At 44.4% G+C, this 23,143-nt stretch overlaps 1 protein-coding gene across 1 annotated transcript in view; it reads left to right on the top strand.

Moving 5' to 3' along the window:
• Positions 1 to 10,285, top strand: part of PPM1L (protein phosphatase, Mg2+/Mn2+ dependent 1L) — a 242,008-nt gene extending 231,723 nt beyond the window's left edge. Inside the window, exon 4 of the mRNA XM_088452355.1 lies at positions 9,689 to 10,285. Coding sequence (XP_088308481.1) covers positions 9,689 to 10,035 — 347 coding nt within the window. The 3' untranslated portion in view covers positions 10,036 to 10,285. The remainder of the gene's footprint in view (positions 1 to 9,688) is intronic.
• Positions 10,286 to 23,143: the final 12,858 nt, after the last annotated feature.

Raw genomic sequence — 23,143 nt, 5'->3', positions numbered from 1 at the left:
CTTATCCTATATTACTTTAGCCTTTTTAGTGGTGCTCAGGGCCATATTAACAATGGGGCAAATGGGAATACAGCTCCAGGCCTACACATAAAAATATGCCCATAATCATGACAGCATGATTACCAGCCATCCACGCTTTGACCATACAGATGTGTCCTCATACATCTAGCCTCCTTGCACATTAAACAGCCCTTCTAGGCGCGCCATGCTGTCGAGTGACCTGTAGCGCTGACCGTCTTTTCATGCCACTTTTTACCTTCAAATGCATCGTATTCACACAGAGACGCAAATTGGACACACAAGCAGCTTCTGATGATTAAAATGATATGCAGCATGCCTATATTCTGTGTGCATCTGCGGATGTATCTGCATGCGACACGCTATGTTACAGTGTCACATCCACTGACACTGCGTCCTGTTCATATCGCTATGCGAATAAGACACATTTGAAGGTAAAAAGACGCACGGAAAGATGCACAGTGCTACTGAGTCACACAGCTCTCACACGTTATATGTAACGTGACTTGTAGCGCATGGAGGATAGATGTATGTGGACACATCTGTAAATCATAAGTAATAAAATTGTGTTTCAATTTTCCTCACAGAATGATGCAATTTTTCTACTTTTATGTATTTAGGGAGACATTGGGCTGATAGTGTAGCGGGAGTGCATGCCCACATGGCACTGATCACACCTCCTCCACTTCCCACAGTAGGTCCTTGATCATCTTAGCCCCTGACCCATGTGCCCCTTAATCCGGCCCTGGCGGTGTTGCTTCCTGAAAGTCCATGGGAGGAACACTACATCGATGTGCCCCTTCACAGAGTTTGAAGGAGTCACAGCGAATACAGTCAGTTCATCTGCGGCCTTTGCTCAGCTCAGGACCCAATGACCATTGCACCCCGGTAACAGCATGTCACGTCTGAGACTGGAGGAGAGGACGTGATGGGCATAAGTTGGGGAAGGAAGTGGAGACGAGGGGCCTGGATATATGTTCTCCTCATCCACAGGTCTTGAGTGTTGGCGAGACCTGGGCAAAGGTGCGGAGTCTAACCCACAGGATGGTGTTCGCCAGTGACCCCCCCAATTGGGATTTGGGCTTAGCTGCACCCCGTGAGCAGGTCGCGGTCCTTTGACCAGGTACCCAAGCCCTGCAGGGATAGAGACACTACACCCGTGGCCCAGAGAGGTTATGCCTGCTTAGGCACAAAGCAATTCCTTTAAAACACTGTACAGTAATACACCTTTACACGAGGATCAATAATAAGGATTACAAGTGGGGAGCGACTCACGGTTACTTGAGAATTCACCAGAGATAGAAGGCACACAGGTAGAGGTGGTATACGCTGTAGCACGGATGTTCACTGGAGACGTAAAGGCACACAGGTGGAGATGATAACGCTGCTGCGCGGGTATTCACCAGGGACGTAAAAGGCACACAGGTAGAGATGGTAACGCTGCTGCACGGGTATTCACCAGAGACGTTTAAGGCACACAGGTAAAGGTGGTAACGCTGCTGCACTGGTATTCACCAGAGACGTTTAAGGCACACAGGTAAAGATGGTAACGCTGCTGCACGGGTATTCACCAGAGACGTTTAAGGCACACAGGTAAAGATGGTAACACTGCTGCTGTAAGGAAAATAGGAACCTGGACCGGGAACTCACTAAAGCACGCTAGGAGACAACCGTTGTTCAGGCAATTTCCTATAACCTGTGGAACAGTTTTATACCCATGGGAACCCTTAGACAGGTGCACAGCATCAGCTGATCATGGACCTATCAAGGAGAAGGATACAGTCACATGGGCCGACTGTCATGGCGGCGCGCATGTCCGGACTTGCGATGCCGGACACCAGCCCACCAGGAAGCCAGTGCATGCGGGAAGAATACTCAGCTTCTCCCCCGCCGTCGCGCAAGCTGCCCGACCACCCAGGATGACAGGGGAAGCCGGCGGCTCGGTAAGCGGGAGCCGATCCCCGACTGAGCCCTGATAGTACCCCCTCCTTTAAGGGTGGGCACTGAACACCCATCAGGCTTATCTGGAAATCTCCTATGAAAACTCTGGATTAGTCGCGGAGCATGTACATCAGAGGCTCTGATCCAGGCCCTTTCCTCGGGGCCGTAGCCCTTCCAATCGATGAGATATTGAAGGGTGTTGAATCTGTGCCGGGAATCCAGGATCTTCTCCACCTCAAATTCAGTGCCTTGTAATGTCTTGACTTGAGGCAATTTAGGAGAACAATTCTGAAAACGATTGAGCACCAGGGGTCGTAAGAGAGAAACGTGAAAAGTATTTGAAATCTTCATTTGAGGAGGAAGTTCCAATTTATAAGTTACTGGACTGATTATCTTAAGGATACGATATGACCCAACAAAACGTGGAGCGAGTTTCATGGACGGGACTCTTAAGCGAATATTCTTGGAAGTTAACCAAACCCTGTCCCCAACTCTCAACAGTGGAACAGCCAAACGTCTTCTGTCCGCAAATTTCTTGTAATTCCTTGAAGATTGCTTTAGGGATAGGTGAATTTTATTCCATAAAACTGAAAAGGATTGGATCTCTTGATTCACAGCTGGAACATCTATAGATGGAAGCTTCTGGAAATCTGGAACTCGTGGGTGTCTACCAAAAACCGTAAAAAAAGGAGTGGATTTAGAGGAAGAATGGAATTTAAAATTATGAGAAAACTCTGCCCATGGTAGGAGGCCCACCCAATCATCCTGGGAAGATGACACAAAGAGCCTAATGAAGGTCTCCAGCTCTTGATTGACCCTTTCCGTTTGACCATTCGACTGTGGGTGGTAGGCTGAGGAAAAGTTCAGTTTGATTCCACAGGTAATACAAAGGGCTCTCCAGAATTTGGCTGTAAATTGAACACCTCGATCAGAGACTATTTCCTTGGGGAGACCGTGTAATCTGAAGATGTCTCGAATAAAAATTTTTGTTAATTGAGGAGCAGAAGGAAGGCCAACGAGCGGGATAAAGTGTGCCATTTTAGAAAAGCGATCCACGACCACCCATACCGTGTTATGCCCCTTGCACCGAGGTTATTCAGAAATAAAATCCATTGAGATGTGGGTCCATGGAGCAGCTGGGATAGACAAGGGACGAAGAGGACCAACCATCTGTCTATGCAGAGTTTTATGTTGGGCCCATTTGATACAGGAGCGGACAAACTCCGTGACATCCTTCTTCATGGTCGGCCACCAGTAAGATCGAAGTAAGAACTGGTAGGTTTTGGTGATTCCAGTGTGACCTGCGAACAAGGATGCATGAGCCCAAACCAGCAATTTTTTACGTAAATTAGGAGGTACAAAAATTTTCCCAGGCGGCAGAGACACTACTTGAGTAGGAGCAAATACAATTGGGTCCAAAATGGAACGAACTTGAGAACACTCCTCCTCCTCCAAGTTAGTCATAAAGGAGCGAGATAATGCATCGGCTTTCTTGTTCAACACACCAAGACGAAACTGGAGTTTTAAATTAAATCTAGAAAAAAAAAGTGACCATCGTGCCTGCCTGGCATTCAACCGATGTGCAGTTTGCAGATAGATCAGATTCTTATGGTCTGTAATAACCGTGACAGGACATTTAGCCCCTTCAAGAAGATACCGCCATTCCTCCAAGGCTAAACGCATAGCTAGAAGTTCTTGGTCGCCTATAATATAATTCCTTTCTGCAGGGGAAAATTTCCGGGAGAAAAATCCACAGGGATGCATCTTCCCATCTTCAGCAGACTGAGATAATACCGCCCCTACTCCAACAGAGGATGCGTCCACCTCCACAATGAATGGTTTGTCTATTTGAGGCTGACAGAGAATTGGAGCTCTAGAAATGGCATCTTTTAGGTTTTGAAAGGCTTGTACTGCTGGAACAGACCATTTAGAAGGATTGGCTCCTTTCCTTGTGAGGGAGGTAATGGGTGCTACCAGCGTAGAAAAGTGTGGAATAAACCTCCTATAATAGTTTGCGAATCCTAAGAAGCGCTGAGTACCTTTTAAAGAAGTAGGCAGGAGATAATATGGCCTAAAAAAGGTACTGAAGTTTGGTTAAACATACATTTGGAAAGTTTCCCAAAGAGGTGATGAGTGCGAAGGCGGAACAATACCTCCCGTACATGAAGACAATGGCTCTGTAAATCTCTGGAAAAGATTAAGATGTCATCGAGATAAATCACAACAAATTTATGAAGAATATCCCGGAAGACCTCGTTGACATAACCTTGAAAAATAGCTGGTGCATTGCAAAGACCGAATGGCATTACGAGGTACTCGAAGTGTCCGTCTCTGGTATTGAACGCGGCCTTCCACTCGTCCCCAGTTTTAATTCGAATCAAATTATACGCACCATGTAGATCCAGCTTTGTGAAAACCTGAGCCCCTTGAACCTTGTCAAAAAGTTCAGAACTTAAAGGTAAAGGGTACCGATTTTTTATGGTGATTTGATTTAAGCCTCGATAGTCTATGCAAGGGCGGAGTCCACCATCCTTTTTCCCTACAAAGAAGAAACCTGCCCCTGCAGGAGAAGAAGAGGGCCGAATGAATCCTTTAGCTAGGTTTTCCTTAATGTATTTTTCCATGGCCGCGGTCTCTGGCACGGACAAAGGGTAAACACGGCCACGTGGAGGGCTTTTCCTGGGAAGCAAATCAATAGCACAATCCCAAGGTCGATGCGGAGGAAGTTTATCTGTGGCTTGTTCACAAAATACATCAGCAAAGTCTTGATAAGCCTCGGGCAACCCCGGCTGGGGGGAATGTTTAGGAGACTCAGGACGGAGGAACTTCTTAGCTGGGTTGGAAACCGTCGCCTGGTTACATACTGGAACGACCTTGGTCAAATCATTTTGGAAACAATGTGAACCCCAGGATAGGATTTGCATAGTATCCCAGTCGAAGACAGGATTGTGTTTTCTCAACCAGGGCAGCCCCAATACCAGCTCATAGGAAGATTCGGGTAAAACAATAAATTCCAGCATTTCTTGATGTAGGCATCCAACTTGAACAGTCACAGGATGAGAGAGCGAAGAAATGGGTAGCCCTACCAGAGTTTTACCATCTAGGCCGGACAGTAACAATTTATTAGGTAGGGGAACGACTGGAACACCCAAGGTGTGAATCAATTTTTCCACAATAAAATTACCAGCGGCTCCAGAATCAATTAAAGCGTGGACCTTTCTTGTCCTGGACTTATGGGAAAGCGACACTACTAGAAGACTCTCTGATAATTGGGATGGCTTGAGAATAACCCCCAACTGAATGCTCCCTACTTCAGTCAGGGTTTCGCATTTCCCGCAAGTAAAGGACAATTTTTCAGAATGTGGTTAGGTGCAGCGCAATAAATACACAATTTATTTTGGAAGCGTCTATTGCGCTCTGCCGGGGTGAGTTTGGTTCTGTTGACCAGCATCGGTTCCTCTTCACTAGCTAAGGTGGGTATAGGCGGATTAACAGTAGAAGAACGGGCTGGTAGGCGTTCACCTCTTCCCCTACTAGCCCATCTTTCCCGATGGCGAAGATCAATTTTGATGCAAAGAGAGATAACGTCAGCGAAAGATTCTGGCAAATCTCTGGAGGCAAGTTCATCCTTCATCCTCTCAGAGAGTCCATGAAGGAAGGACGCTTTAAGAGCTTCCTCATTCCATTTTAATTCTGATGCCAGGGTCTGAAACTGGACTACATACTGCCCCACGGATCGTGTGCCCTGACGCACTCGGAGAAGGTCAGAAGATGCAGATGCAGAACGGCCTGGCTCATCAAAAATTCTCTTAAATGCTGAAACAAATTCCTCGTAGGTAGATACGATGGGGTCGGCCCGTTCCCATAAAGGGGAGACCCAGTCTAACGCTGCTCCTGTTAATAGTGAAATCACATATGCCACTTTTGCCCGAGACGTGGGAAAGTTCTGGGGAAGACATTCAAATTGGATTTCACATTGGTTGATGAATCCGCGGCACCGCCTGGGATCGCTGTCAAACCTTTCCGGAGTGGCTAACTGTAGTCGGGGTTTGGGGGTAGGACCACCAGTGAAGGAACTGATGGAGAAGGTACAGGGACTGCAGCTGGGGTAGCCGGGAGAATAGAAGCCAACGTGGTTTCAATAGAAACCAGTTGCCTCGAGAGCTCCTGTAAATACTGAGCCACTTGTTGTTGTTGCGCCTCTTGGTTGTTCATCCGAGAGGTCAACTCTTGTAGTGACCCAGTACCTTGGGATCCCGCAGCCTCCATTGGGCCTGAACAAACTGTCACATCTGAGACTGGAAGAGAGGACGTGATGGGCCTAAGTTGGGGAAGGAAGCGGAGACGAGGGGCCTGGATATATGTTCTCCTCATCCACAGGTCTTGAGTGTTGGCGAGACCTGGGCAAAGGTGCGGAGTCTAACACACAGGATGGTGTTCGCCAGTGACCCCCCCAATTGGGATTTGGGCTTAGCTGCACCCGTGAGCAGGTCGCGGTCCTTTGACCAGGTACCCAAGCCCTGCAGGGATAGAGACACTACACCCGTGGCCCAGAGAGGTTATGCCTGCTTAGGGACAAAGCAATTCCTTTAAAACACTGTACAGTAATACACCTTGACACGAGGATCAATAATAAGGATTACAAGTGGGGAGCGACTCACGGTTACTTGAGAATTCACCAGAGATAGAAGGCACACAGGTAGAGGTGGTATACGCTGTAGCACGGATGTTCACTGGAGACGTAAAGGCACACAGGTGGAGATGATAACGCTGCTGCACGGGTATTCACCAGGGACGTAAAGGCACACAGGTAGAGATGGTAACGCTGCTGCACGGGTATTCACCAGAGACGTTTAAGGCACACAGGTAAAGGTGGTAACGCTGCTGCACGGGTATTCACCAGAGACGTTTAAGGCACACAGGTAAAGATGGTAACGCTGCTGCACGGGTATTCACCAGAGACGTTTAAGGCACACAGGTAAAGATGGTAACACTGCTGCTGTAAGGAAAATAGGAACCTGGACCGGGAACTCGCTAAAGCACGCTAGGAGACAACCGTTGTTCAGGCAATTTCCTATAACCTGTGGAACAGTTTTATACCCAGGGGAACCCTTAGACAGGTGCACAGCATCAGCTGATCATGGACCTATCAGGGAGAAGGATACAGTCACATGGGCCGACTGTCATGGCGGCGCCCATGTCCGGACTTGCGATGCCGGACACCAGCCCACCAGGAAGCCACTGCATGCGGGGAGAATACTCAGCTTCTCCCCCGCCGTCGCGCAAGCTGCCCGACCACCCAGGATGACAGGGGAAGCCGGCGGCGTGGTAAGCGGGAGCCGATCCCCAGCTGAGCCCTGACACAGCAGTAGTACCAGTGAGATGACTAATTCAGTACACATATCCCATTTATATGACCGCACACTCTACAGACAAATACACTCTGAATTTCTATTATCTCTCTTATAGAGCAACCAACAACCAAGTGTGAGGAAGCCGTATGTATGCACACATCTTATAAACTCCATGTGTCCTTTCAAATGTAAAAGCATATTAAATTGATGTAAAACTAGAAGCCAATGATCTATATACACTATCATTATATAATGTATTAAAGTCCCAACAGTTAATGCTACATACATGTTGCTGTGATTGTAGCACAATGTTTAATATAAAATAAAACAGTTGACTGTACTGTTTTCCATACTCAGAACACGTGTGCCTATAGGAGCAGTAATCTCAGTCAGTTCCATCTCCAGAACATCACCAGGATTAGACCCTTCCTCCTCCGTGACTCTACCAAAACACTTGTTCATTTTATTATCATCCCCCGCCTTCTTTTCTGGTCTCCCCCTCACCCACTGTCTCCATTTCAGTCTCTCCTACTCTGCTACTAGATTGATCTTTCTTTTATGCCAAACTGCTTTTGCCACCCACCCCTATGCAAATCCCTCCACTGACTCCCTATCCCCTACAGAATTCAATATAACCTCCTCCTCTCACCTACAAAGCTCTTGATCTCTCGTCTATCACCTATATCTTCAAACTCCTCTACCTCCATACTAGATGTATGGCTGACACACTATTTATCCATATTACTTTATTGTCACATATGGTCTCGATAACCATTAGAACATCTGGCACATGGCAAATATGTCCTGTATCTCTTACCTGCCCTCTCTTTCTTCATCTGGTCTCTCGCCATCATCTGCTCTTTCCTCCCTTCCCCTTCCCTCTCTCTCTTCCACTGACTTGCCCAATAAAGCAGGTATACTTGTACTGGTTTGTCCTCAGGGCTTTAATGACGAACCTCTAAATGTTCACTTACAGAGCAAATAGGAAACCAGGCAAAAATATAGAGGTATTGAACAATCTAGTAAAATACAATGAAGTCTACAATATCATAGAATGCTAGAAGTTGCAAAATAGTACTAGGGTTGAGGCCAAAGAAGAAATGAAGACAGGCAGCAAATAATCCGTGTCGGAATTCTGGCTGTATGACAAGCAGGAGCCCTCTGGGATGGAGAGGTATAGGTCTTATAGTGAATGCACTCACACAGGCAGACTTAAAGGCAGTTAAGAATGGTAAATTGTGATCCCGCAGTCCAGTGGCGCAATTTATTCTGGTCACCCAGAAGCAAGATAGATGTTAGCACCCCCTCCCCCCATGCTGAATATTCAACTTCGTAAAATGAAGGACACGCCCTTAACATTTCTATGAAAATGAGTTGTTTTATGTGACTCAGTACTCCCAATCCACTTACAGCCCCTAACCTGCTACCGCTCGTGTTCATCCATTGATGCAGATCCATGCGACTTTGGACTGCTAATTTGACGCATTTGCAGAGTGTTATCTCAGAAAATGATGCATAGGCAGTAGTGTAAAAATAGCTCATTCCATCTGTGGTCTTTGTGACCACCAGACAATACAGAGAGCATTTTAGTGACTGCCATACAATACTCATAGTCTTCATCTTTTTCCCTGGCTGACAACTGTGTAGTGGCCCGCATGTCCTGGCGCCCTAGGCTTTAGCATAATCAGCCTAATGGTTGATCGACCCTTCCATGGAATCCAGCAAGAAGTTTTATTTCTTATGTGATTGTCAACTTTTGACCCCAAATGTTTAATTGACCATTGATTGAACCTCTGGGGTTTATATATACTGATTGTCTTATCAACCTTTATGGGTCAATAGACCACTTTGGGGACCTCTGCTCTAGACAGTTAGTTTAAATCATATCCAAAAGAAAGACAGATGAATTTATTATGTACTGTCTAATGTCTCTAAACACTGAGAGTGCACATGAATTTGCTGCTGATGGAAACTTTCTATGGTACAGAACATTTTTGGATATACAGAAGAGCAAGTTTTGATGTGCTGAATCATCTCCCTGTATCTAATATGCACTCTCCCTTAACTATATGAACAATATAATTGTGTTTCTTTGCTTTTTCCTGTCTAATAACAGTTTTTCTGTTGCACGCTGCAGCCACATTAAACATCAGTGGAACATCTTTGGTCAATGTGTCTGCCATTATTATAATAATGTATGTCAGAAATGTGCACATCCACCTTATTTTAGCACAAGGACTAAATTCTTTATATTTAGTAACTACCCCAAAAACACACATATCTATCAAAAAAGCATTCACTATATTTCTGCATCAACCCACTTGTGCTGCTTTTAGGCTATAACCCCGATGTGCTTTTTTTTGTTTGTTCTCCAGGTGGTTTTATCAGTTTCAACGGATCTTGGCGCGTTCAAGGTATTTTGGCAATGTCCCGTTCCCTGGGCGATTACCCCTTGAAAAATCTAAATGTCATCATCTCAGACCCTGATATCCTGAGCTTTGACCTTGACAAGCTGCAGCCGGAATTTATGATCTTGGCATCCGATGGGCTTTGGGACGCTTTCAGCAATGAAGAAGCTGTCCGGTTCATTAAAGAGCGTCTGGATGAACCTCACTTTGGAGCCAAAAGTATTGTGTTACAGTCCTTCTACAGAGGATGTCCTGATAACATCACAGTCATGGTAGTAAAGTTCAGGAATAGTAGCAAAACAGATGAACAATAAAGTATTATATATGTACAGATGGACTTCAGGCAAACGGTTTTATTTTAAGTTTAAGTAGGAAAATGTGGAAACGTTATTAAGATTATCACATGACACCATATCCATGACCGAAACGTTAACATGGACTTATGCAGCTAATGTATTCATCAACTGTAAAATTACAAACACAGGAAGTGTATATTATATGAACCAACATTGTTACAACCTTAACAAGCAACTATCTGTATTAAAAGGAAGTGTTACCCCTCTATGAAGATGTTAATGTGTTTTTTGATGGGGTGCAGGTTTGAACATAATGCCATGTGTGATCATTTATAGTACAGGATTTATTGTTATTGCATTTCATATAGTCTTGTGTCTTATCCAGGGGCGGATTGGGAACTAAAAGTGGCCCTGGAAGAATCTCTAAAAGTGCCTCATGTGTGCAGCACCAACTATAGGCTGAACCAACACCAAAGTAGGCGGGATTAGTACATTACTATACCTGGAAATTTAGTAATAGGCAAGGCTAATGCAACAAGTAATGGTAGGCGGAGTTACACCAACAAAAGGCGGAGCTTGTCACAGTAGCCATAGGAGTAGATGTACTAAACCTTGGAGATCCTACTTGTTATTTTTAAAACACAGCCTGTAACATGACAATGTAAATACTGTGCTGTAAATGTGATTTGATCTATTGCTTATAGAAAGTCTTTTTTTAGTGAAAAGCAGCCTCATTGTGAATAGAGTACTGTTTGGGAGTACTGCAGGTTATATTGGGCTGCAGAATGTTTTTCTGGCAGAATTTGGTTTTAAGAATTCCCCCTATAATTATTCTTTTTCCTTTTACCTCCAGGAATTAAAACTCCCACACAGAGCAGAATGAATAGTCATCTTTATCCTAGGGCTAGTTATAACCTATAAATTCACAAATACATTCCAGAATGACAATTCCACAGAACTGCAAAACAAAAACGGAACTTAATGGTTGTTTTGCTGAAACTTTACATCTCTGTAAAAGTCCATTCTGTGAAAACATTTTATGTGTGTATAATTTTGCTGCAACTTCATTCATCTTAAGCTGGGTACACACTAGTAGATATATTATTTGATCGAATGACGTAACAATATATCAGTAGCGGTTCGGAGTGTGTGTACAATGACTGTGAACGATGTAGTTCGTAGACATATCAGGTCGGGCCTATAGCACAGCTGATGCTGATGTATCATGCAGACAGGGCCGGTTCTAGACATTGTGGAGCTCAGGGTGAAAGTTCACAGTTCCCCCCCTCCCCCCTCCCACAGACACACACACACACTCTGTAGCAGGGTTCCATGTTAGGAGGAAGGAGCTTCCCTAAATAAACAGGCAAATGGTGACTGACAACTAGACAGACTTAGGGGGAATCGTGTTGGTCTGCGATCCCTAATTGCAGCTCTTCACCAGAACATTTTCGGCAAATTACTAAAATCTCAAAAGACGAATGCACCTGAACACACACCTGAATTCTCAATATAATCCCAGTAAATCTGCAACACGTTCGCAAAAATATTCTGATTGGTCCAAAGCCACACATGCTACTGTGTCGTTACCATGCCCTTACCATGCCCTAATAAACACGCCCCCAAACCACTGAAGCACGTGCATTGGTGGTGTTTGTGTTGGAAGGAGATGTGTGATTTAGTTGTCTTTTCATTTCATGCATTGTCTTGCAATTTTGGGGCCTAATACATAACAAGAATAAAACATTCAGGTATAAGAATTATGGGCTACCATAGGGCTATTATTTTATGAATAATATCCAAAACATAAACCTATGGTGATTTGAAGACTAACTAGAAGGTTGTGTTTCACCAACAGCTAATATTGCAATAAATACCCCTAAGTGGTGGAAATTTCTTCTATTCAATTAATACTCAAAGTTGTAGCTCACCAAAGGTACCCCTTCTCTTCCATATATATATATATATATATACTGCAAAAGCAACTAAAGAGTTTTTAATGATAAAAGTGGAATGTTATGCAATGGCCAAGTCAATCCCCTGACCTGAAGCCGATTGAGCATGCATTTCACTTGATGAAGACAAAACTGAAGGGAAAATGCCCCAAGAACAAGCAGGAACTGAAGACATTTGCAGTAGAGGCCTGGCAGAGCATCACCAGGGATGAAACCCAGCGTCTGGTGATGTCTATGCGTTCCAGACTTCAGGCTGTAATTGCCTGCAAAGGATTTGCAACAAAGTATTAAAAAGTGAAAGTTAGATTTAGGATTATTTAGTTTGTCCCATTACTTTTGGCCCCTTAAAAAGTAGGAGGCACATATAGAAACCGTTGTAATTCCTACACCGTTCACCTGATTTGGATGTAATTACCCTCAAATTAAATCTGAAAGTCTGCAGTTAAAGCACATCTTGTTTGTTTCATTTCAAAGCCATTGTGGTGGTGAATAGAGGCCAAAATCTGAAAATTCTGTCAATGTCCCAATATTTATGGACCTGACTGTATATATAGTGTATATATTGGTGTAGGCTACTGTATATATATATATATATATAACAGTACAAGGCACAGCAGCAGAGCGGTCGCACCCCCCTGCGCTATCACATTGACTCACCCCTGCACAGGAGGACACACCGAGTCAGTAAGTGGAATAAATATAAACTATGGTCAGGGCATGTCCTGGAAGATGGCAGCGTCTGAGGACACACCGGGTCAGAAAAATCAGAAAAATGAGACCAGTCCGGATCATGTCTCTGGGCGGATTACAGCGGAAGGGCAGGAGGAAATGCCCGGATATCTCGGCAGCAGCAGCACTGCCCAGGGTCTCGGGTGCGATGGGTACTGTAGTCCCGCGAAGGACGTGTTACTCAGTTGAAGCCATTACTAAGCAGCATGCAAGGAACTACAACTCCCAGAGGACCTAGCGTGCAGCGCACTCAACTGTTCTGAATTTGTGCAGCTTTATTTATTGTGTCGGTGTCGTGATCGGGCACTCAGTAACAGGAGAAAGACGGAGAAACGCATGTATATATTATATTCTCTGTGTGTATTGTGCGACTGTACATTGCTTGTGTGTTGCTGAATGTGTAGATGTTGCTGGTATACGGCCCACACAGCCTCTATGTGAGGCAATAATGTGCATGCCTAGCAATCCCATCCTACCCACATTCACCGCCTGGCATAGTGTGTGCATGCCTAGCAATCCCATCCTACCCACATTCACCGCCTGGCATAGTGTGTGCATGCCTAGCAATCCCATCCTACCAACATTCACCGCCCGGCATAGTGTGTGCACGCCTAGCAATCCCATCCTACCCACATTCACTGCCCGGTATAGTGTGTGCATGCCTAGCAATCCCATCCTACCCACATTCACCGCCTGGCATAGTGTGTGCACGCCTAGCAATCCCATCCTACCCACATTCACTGCCCGGTATAGTGTGTGCATGCCTAGCAATCCCATCCTACCCACATTCACCGCCCGGCATAGTGTGTGCACACATTGTATCAAATATACATAATGACTTCATACAGGAATTATACTGGGGGTACATGAGTGAGCTAGGAGGTCTATATTGGGGTAAATTATGTATTATAACTGAGGCACATATGAATGATATGACATGGGGTTATACTGGTGTACATGAGTGAGCTAGGTGGTTTAAATTAGGATTATAATAGAGGAACACATGATTGATATGGTTAAGAAATTTAAAACAAAGCAATGAAATTCCATTAACAAAAAACCTTATGGTTTCACATGTCCCATTACGGCTTCATTAGACATGATCTGAAATTTCACAAAACCTACTGAATTTCTGCAACTCAAAATCAAAAAAGCAATGAAATTCTGATCATTAAGGCTGATGCCTTAATGGACGTGTTCCTTGCACAATACAGATATGGTATGCCATCACACCCTGTGGTTAACTGCAGATTCAGCATTCTCACAGAGTGAGATTGCTTACACTCACAAAATGGTGGATCTGCTAATTCACAGAATTGTGTGCTCATTGGAATACACACATGCATTCTATGCAACTGAGGTCTGAGCGGAAGATAGAGCTGCGCAGATGGGATAAGAGTGGGATGGATGGGGGGAGGAGACAGAGCGGTGTGGATGGTTGAGACAGAAAGGTGTGTAGAGGGGGGAAGATTAAGCAGTACAGAGGGGAGGAAGCTAAAGTGATGCAGATGGGTGGAAAACCGTGGTGCGGATAGGGGGGAGGAACATAGTGATGCAGATGGGTGGAAAACAGTGGTGCGGATGGGGGAAACAGAGTGGCACGGTTTGGGGAGACAGAGCGATGTGGATGGTTAAAGACAGATTGGTGCGGATGAGGGAATACAGACTAGCACAAATGGGAGAAACCAGCAGAAGGGATTGGGGAAGACAGATTGATGCGGATGAGGAGGAAGACAGAGTGGTGCGGGTGTGGGGGGAGACAGTGTTGCACAGTTGGGGGGACAGAGTGGAGCCGATGGAGGAAGAAAGAGTGCCACAGATGAGAGGAAGACAGAGCGGCGTGGCTGGGCGGAAGGCAGTGGTGCAGATGGAAGGAAACAGAGTGGCTTGGATGCGGGGCGGTGTGGATGGGGAAAGACAGATTGGTGCGGATGAGGGAACACAGACTAGCACAGTTGGGTAAGGATTGGGAAAGATATAGCAGCATGGATGCGTATAGGGGAAGAAAGTATACATGCATAGACAAAGTATGATAGTTTTAGCATTTAGGGAGCTGAATGTGTATTCTGAATAAGATGGATGTAGGGAGTGAGAAGGATGTTGGAACTCAGTGAGATTGTTGTGGTGATCCAATTGGAAGATTGTGGGCACTGAGTGGGATGTTGGTGCCACATAACTGCTAAGACCTCAGTTGCATAGACTGCATGTGTGTATTCCAATGAGCACACAACTCTGTGAATTACCAGCTCCACCTCTTGTTTTGTAAGTGACAGCAAACTCACTCTGTGAGAGTGCTGAATCTGCAGTTATGTCTAATGAAGCCTTAATGGGACATGTGAAACCGTAAGATTTTTTGTCTATGGAATATATATTACACGTATATGTGTGTATATATATATACATATATATATATATACACACACACACACTGTACACACATATATATAAATATATATATTTATATATACACATACACAGATACACACACACATATATATATATATATATATATATATATAACACTGAAGTGCTAAAAGTCATAGGATAGTATGTAAAGGTAATGGTAGGTGGTGTCACCATACTTTGACGTCTTTGAAATGTCCAGACATTCAGCATTCCTTGATCTATGGTGTCATGTGTATACAGGGAATATCTCATGGAAGGCATTATCAACCACCATGGACAGCGCAGTGGCCGACCACAGGTGCTTAATTATCGTGACCAGCGGCATAGGGCCAGAATTTTCCGTGGTAACAGACAAGCGACACTGGCTCACATCACATCCACATTTAATGCAGGATGTACCAGGGACATGTCCAGCAGGTCAGTGCAGCATTCTTTAGCTTCCATAGGATATGGGAAAAGAAAACCCACCAGAGTACCCCTGTTAACACTATGACACTAGACACAGCACCTCACCTGGGCTTGTGACATCGCTAATTGCCCCTGGATGACAGGCAACATGTGGCGGGGTCCAATAAGTCACGGTTCCAGTTGTTTCTGGCTGATGGTAGAGTTAGGGTGTGGAGCAGACCCCATGAGGCCATGGACCCCAGTTGTCAACAAGGTACCATACAGACAGGTGGTGATTATGTAATGGTGTGGGGAGTGTTCACGTCCGCTAGTCCGTCTGAACACGTCATGGACCAGTAACCGCTACAATGTATTGCTTGTTGACCAGTTTCAGCTCTTCATGGACTTCATGTTACCTCACAGCGATGGAATATTCCAGCAGGATAATGCACCATGTCATCTGATCCAAGTTGTCCAGAATTGGTTCAATGAGCATTCTAGAGAGTTCTAATGAATAGTGTGGCAAACACGTACGCCTCACATGAACCCAATCAAACATTTATGGGACATGGTGGAGAGGTCCATTTGCACCCAAGATCCTGCACCTACAAATATCAGGGTACTGTGGAAAGCTATCCAGATGGCATGGGTTAACATCTCTTCAGAGGTCTTCCGTACACTTGTTGAATCGATTCCACGTTGAGCTGCTGCACTTCACTGGGCTAGAGGGGTTACTAAACAATACTAGGCATCTAACCCATGATTTTCGGCACTTCTGTGTGTGTATTATACATATAATTATATATATATAATACTGTGCAGAAGTTTTAGGCAGGTGCGGAGAAAAATTCTGCAAAGTAAGAATGCTTTCAAAAATAGAAGTGTTAATTTACAAAATGCAAAGTGAATGAACAGAAGAAAAATCTAAATCAAATCAATATTTGGTGTGACCACCCTTTGCCTTCAAAACAGCATAATTTTTTTCAGGTACACTTGCACAAAGTAAAGGATGTTTTAGGATTATAGACAGGTGTATGATTAACCAATCATATCAAACAGGTGACAATGATCATCATTTTCATATGTAGGTTGAAACACAGTCATTAACTGAAACAGAAACAGCTGTGTAGGAGGCTTAAAACTGGGTGAGGAACAGCCAAACTCTGCTACAAAGGTGAGGTTGTGGAAGACAGTTTCATATCACAGGTAATACACCATGGCAAGACTGGGCACAGCAACAAGACACTAGGTATTATACTGCATCAGCAAGGTCTCTCCCAGGCAAAGATTTCAAAGCACACTTGGGTTTCAAGATGTGCTGTTCAAACTCTTTTGAAGAAGCACAAAGAAATGGGCAATGTTGAGGGCCTTAGACGCAGTGGTCGGCCAAGGAAACTCAGTGCATCAGATGAAAGACACATCATGCTTACTTCCCTTCAAAATCATGCAATGTCTAGCAGTGCCATTAGCTCAGAACTGGCAGAAAACAGTGGGACCCATCTACTGTTCAGAGAAGTCTGGCCAGAAGTGGTCTTCATGGAAGAATTGCACCCAAAAAGCCATACTTTTGACGTGGAAACAAGGCCAATCGACTATGCACAAAAACATAGGAACTGGGGTGCAGAAAAATGGTAGCAGGTGCTCTGGACTTATGAGTCAAAATGTGAAATATTTGGCTGTAACATAAGGTAGTTTGTTCGCCAGTGGGCTGGAGAACGGTACAATAATGAGTGTCTGTAGGCAACAGTGAAGCATGGTGGAGGTTCCTCGCAAGTTTGGGGCTGCATTTCAGCAAATAGAGTTGGGGATTGGGTCAGGATGAATGGTGTCCTCAATGCTTAGAAATACAGGCAGGTACATTCCATCATGCAATACCATCAGGTAGGCATCCGATTGGCTCCAAATTTATTCTGCAGCAGGATAACGACCCCAAACATACAGCCAATGTCATTAAGAACTATCTACAGCATAAAGAAAAACAAGGAGTCCCTGGAAGTGATGATATGGTCCCCACAGAGCCCTTATCTCAACATAATCGAGTCTGTGGTTAGTTCTCCAAGATGTTTGGAACAACCTCCCTCCTGCCAAGTTCCTTCAAAAACTGTGTGCAAGTGTACCTAGAAGAATTGATACTGTTTTGAAGGCAAAAGGTGGTCACACCAAATATTGATTTGATTTAGATTTCTCTTCTGTTCATTAAATTTGTATTTTGTTAATAGATAAAAATCAACAATCAACAGTTCTAGTTTTGAAAGCTTTCTTACCTTGCAGCATTTTTTCCACACCTGCCTAAAACTTTCGCACAGTAATGTATATAATGTGTGTATATATATATATATATATATATATATATATATATATATATATATATATATCAGAAAACTCAGCACTCACCATTGTTAAATCACTCACAATAAATAAATAAATAATGGGGTTTCGGTTCATGGATTGATCAATGCTTTTAAGCCTGCAGCCCACATCACTGGACCCCACTTCTCTGCAGGTCCTACACTATCTGTCACACTGATGGAAACCTGGTAGCTATCACAGAGTTTAAACTGAAAAAATGTTAACTGGTTTAAAGCTCACCTGCCAACTAATGGCTTTTAAAGGCAAGGCAGTCACCAAACATTGGGCCTGATTCAGAGCCGTTCGCTATTTGCGGTCGTTCGTTCAAAAACAAGGGGTGGCTATTCAAATGATCCGTTCGCAAATTGCAGTCTGTTCACACCTCTAAGTCTGAACGAGCGAGCAAAACATACGGTCGTTTATTTGTTAAAAACGCCCCCTGGCCGCTCGCACCATACGTCATGTCCGCTATTTATTAGATTAATCGAGTACATCGTACAGCGTATGAACTGCTCGCTATTCTTGTGGTTGGTTTTTTCAACCGCTATTTTGCGAGCAGTTCTGAGTTAAAAAAAACCAAGTGACGTGGTCAATGACGCTGCTGTATTAATTATGCACTCCCTTAAAACGCCCGTTTTGACCTTTAAGCACGCCTGCGTTCGAATTCCACACCCCCGTTTTCAAGCACCTTCCCCTGTTACCACCCACATACGCCTCATTCTGTCACTCAAAATAGCAGGCACTCGCTATATAGCGTACAAACGATTTTCGGCCGCACTGACTGGTTCGCGCATGCGTACTAAAAACCGTACGCATGCACAGATGTGCGAACATCGCTCGGAACGAGCGTACGGCCGCTAGCGAGCGGCTCTGAATGAGGGCCATAGCTTCTATCATACTACCAAAAAGGCAGCTGACACAGGTTATTATAAATGAGCTTGCACAGGGGTGCATGAGAAAGCTATGATCACAAAAGGTTAATTAAAAATTAACCAAATATACAAAGTCAGACTGCACTCGCCACTCCCAGATTTGGGGGGCAGACCTGCACTTGCCATTCCAAGGCATGGGGTGCAAGTGGCTTGTGACCATATTGCTTAAAAAATTAAAAACAGAAAACTCTGGCCCTGATTCAGAGCCGGACGCTCTGACCAGAGCGCTCGCTCTGAATCAGGGCCCACCTCCATTAATATGGAGCGTCCTCCTGGACGCTCGTATAGCTGTGGGTCACCACCCACAGCATATACGAGCGTGCAAAATGATGGTCGCGATGGTCTTGACCATCGCGACCATCGAAACTGCGAGCAAAAGCCTGCGGTTGGATTTTTCAACCGCAAGGCCAGGAGTGATTTTGGCTCTATCAGAGCCAAAATCACTCCCACTGACATCACTTTGACATCAAACAGCCTAGAGGGAATACAATTGGATGCTATTGTCTGCTGTGCATCTCAGCTGTCATTGGTTGCAGAGCTTATTCCCTAGGACTCCCTTATTTTGTGAAAGTGGGTCCTCCACTGTAATTTTGGGGTACAGGATACGCTATATCCTGTGTAAGTGCGATCTCTATATATACACACATATGTGTATATATATTTATATACACAAATATATTACATGCATACACATATTTAGATAGCTATAGATATCATATATATATACCAAAATGACTGCTGAGGGGGATTCTCTTATTACCGCAGTGGAAGCCGGAGAAGTCGGCAGCTGCCGGGAGCCTTGCCTCCCATTCCGGGGGGCTGGGAGCCCCATCCGATTTTTGGGAGGTTCCCGGACGAAACGGGAGGGTAGGCAGGTATGTATATATTATATATAAATATATATATAATATATATATATATATATACAGTATATACATATAGAATACTCTAAAGGTTGATGCTTTTATTATATTTATACATTGAAAATATAGAAACTGCAGCACTGTCACACTCACAGTCAGAAGCAGTCAGCGGCGCGCTCCTCCTCTCTTCCCTCAGCTCAGTCATACTCACACCACATTGAGCCTGGCCCCAGAGTCACCCAGCCTTCCTTTCTGTGGTCCCTCCCAGCCCCCCGCCCCTTCCCAGCCTAGTGAAGTGTGAGAGAGCCTCGTGAGATGACGACATCGCGAGGGTCTAATTCAGAAATTTTGTTTTACTAATACTGTTTTTAGGGCTATTTGTTGTGGGTTATAAATAAATACCAGACCATTAATTTCAACCTAATTGGAGTGATATTTCTGTACTAACCTGCACATAATCCACTTTCTTGTTATCTGGTGCGGGCCCCGGAGAGGACAGTAGTGCGCGAGGCTCTGTAAAAAGAGGGTGTAGCCTCATGGATAGGGGCGTGGCATCACAGGTAGTGGGTGTGGCCTTGCGGCCTGAACCCCCGTTTTAGTCACTCTGGGGGTCAGGAGATGCGACCAGCCTGTGTGCAATGCCGGCTCCCTCACTGTTCACAGGTAGTAATTCCCGTTAATAAACACAGGGCCTGAGTCAGAGGTGGACACTAATGCGTGCACGGGTGACGTTTCTTTCAGATTTGCTGCTGCGACAATATGCAAATGCCACGTTATTCCGAGTGACGGCCACAGGGGAGAACGCAGGATTTTTAGGAGGGAGGGGTTCTTTATTTTATATATATATATATATATATATATATATATATACACACACATATATATATATTTACACATACATACATATATATATATGTGAGACACATACACAGCATACATTCACATCACATACTTACACACACCCTAGGTGCGGGCTGCTGCTGCACTGGGCAGCCGGGATCCTCCCTCTTTCTAGCTCCCTCTGGGAGAGCTATGATCGCTGTGCGCTGCTCGGCCACTGCCAGTTTAGCTGTCAGCGCTTCTTCCTTAGCTGGTATGAAAGCCACATGGTGCGGAAACTCTGACAGCTGAACAGGCAGCAGCTGGGCAGCTCTTGTACAGAAACGGAGACAAGACAAAGACCAAAATAAATTTTGGCTGGCCTTTTCTGATCACTCATATCCCGCCCCCCCCCCTGCGTGCGCTAGTGGGACATTGCAAGCCTGGAGACACCCACTTTTAATTTCCTTGGTACTGAAACACTCCACCATTGGTGCACCGTTGCGATGACCGTTGAACCTTGCACCAACCTATGGCTAGCGCAGTGTCTCCTTCTGAACATTCTCTAAAGATGGCCTCTGTGGCTGAGGCTCTGCGCTTAAGAACGCAGCCACATTCACTGACGTCCGTGACACTCCCATAACACGCCCATGAGAACCTTTTTTTTGCATTCACTTCAGGCCACCTCCCAGCAGGAACCCCCATGTCTTTCCACTGTCATCTCAAATGAGTGCGATCGCGTATGCAACAGTGGGCTCTGCATGAATTCAGTGGTACACATGCGCCATAGGGGTTTCCAGGACTTTTCACGCATGCGCAGTAGCAAATAATCGCACAACTGCGCAATCATCAACATTGCGTCCACCTTTGAATTAGGCCCACAGTTACTATGTATCAAATAACTTTTATTATATATAAACACAGTACAGAATAGTAGCCAATTCTGGGGGTGATTCAGAGATGGACGCAGTTGCAGTAGGGCAATGGTCTCCAACCGGTTGCTCACGGTCTTAATTTTGGTAGCTAGCTGCAGTACTGCTGAGTCAACTAGGAGGAAGTGACCTCTGATGTGTGCTCCCCCGTGGCATTGACACCAAGGGTGGAGCTATGGGGAAGCACGTCAGGTGATTGCCGTAGTCTCTACAGCAATCACCTGATGTACTTCCCAGTGGTTTCTCCCACGGCGTCTACACTACGGTGGATTGAGTGACTCCTGCCCAGCCCTACCGGAAAATCACACAGCTGCTCTGCCTATATCTTTTGCTCCACTATTGCACATACCTCCTTGGATCCGATAATTAACAGTGAAATGTGCCTGTGCTTAAATTTTATTTACAACCTACAAGAATATCACTGTAATAATTAAATGCATTGTTATTTTCTATGCAACTTTTTTATTTTTTTTATTTTCATTAAATGACCTTCAATTGTGCAGTTATTAGCCAGATTTTTTTTAGTAGCTCTTCAGGAGGTTTCATTTTTCTAAAGTAGCTCACACCTCAATTAACGTTGGAGATCACTGCAGTAGAGGACCCATCTTTTGTCGCACTTCTGCCTAGAACTAAACTCCTCCGTTCCAGGTACTTTATGGAGAAAGAAGAAACTAACGCAGGCACAGGACCCTCAGCATACCCGAGGTGAATAAAGGTGAGTAATGGTACTTTTTTCCATAGAAAGTAAAACAAATAGTGCTTTATATCTCAGGGCCTGACTCAGTCTTGTATGCAAACCCGATAGTTTGCGTACAAGTCCGATTGTTATAGTACTGCGCACGTGCAGGTCTCTATTTGCGAGTACGCTAACAGTGCCCCTATATAAAGAGAGAAGCAGTGTAACCTCATGTGCTTCTGCTTCATAAATTAGTCGCATTTACATATAGAGAGAAGCAGTGTAACCTCATGTGCTTCTGCTTCATAAATTATCTTTAGTGACTTTTTACAATATTCAAGCAAGGCATACCTGTGTAGTAACTCACAATTTCATATATCTCTACATTATTTACCCACAGACATTTCATTTGCAACAGGGAATATTATTTAAATAAACTTTTAATAAGAAGCAGTTTTTTTTACATTTAATATGTTCCCCTGCAGTAAAATGAAAGTACTGTATTAATGGAGGCAATAGCTGGAGCACATTCTGGGACTAGATTGGAATTGCATGCAGGCTGATTAGTATCCTGACAACCTGGCTGAGAAGGTAAATGTTAAGTTTATATTCTAATATTCATAAATGACAGGCTAATAACTTATTGGAAGATATCCCTACCTGCCCTAAATTAAATTCCTCACCATAATGATGCCTGAGAATAAAAGCTGGAGGCTTGAATCTAAAATTATTCACATCAAAGACTATTTATGACCATACTTGGAGCTAAATAGCAAATTCAATTACTTAAATGGACACATCTGTTGTGCCACCACCCTTCATTGCTGCAAAGCTTCATGGCTCAATACTTCCACCTCATATAGACCATACAAATTATGCTGCCTTTGGTGTGAGTGTATGTGGTATCTAGATACATAAGGCCTCACAGGCAGTACCATGCATCAGAATTCAGAACCTCCATAAATGCATACAATTCCTAATGCTTTTTGGTGGGACAGCTCAGATTAAATGCTCTGTTTAATGACATATTCCCATATAATATTCTTAGGGTTCTATTTATGAAGAAGTGAAGATCCTA

The sequence above is a fragment of the Taudactylus pleione genome, unplaced genomic scaffold (assembly GCF_031769625.1).
Source record: "Taudactylus pleione unplaced genomic scaffold, aTauple2 ptg000037l, whole genome shotgun sequence".
NCBI classification, from domain to species: domain Eukaryota; kingdom Metazoa; phylum Chordata; class Amphibia; order Anura; family Myobatrachidae; genus Taudactylus; species Taudactylus pleione.
This window is presented reverse-complemented; position numbering and strand designations above follow the sequence as displayed.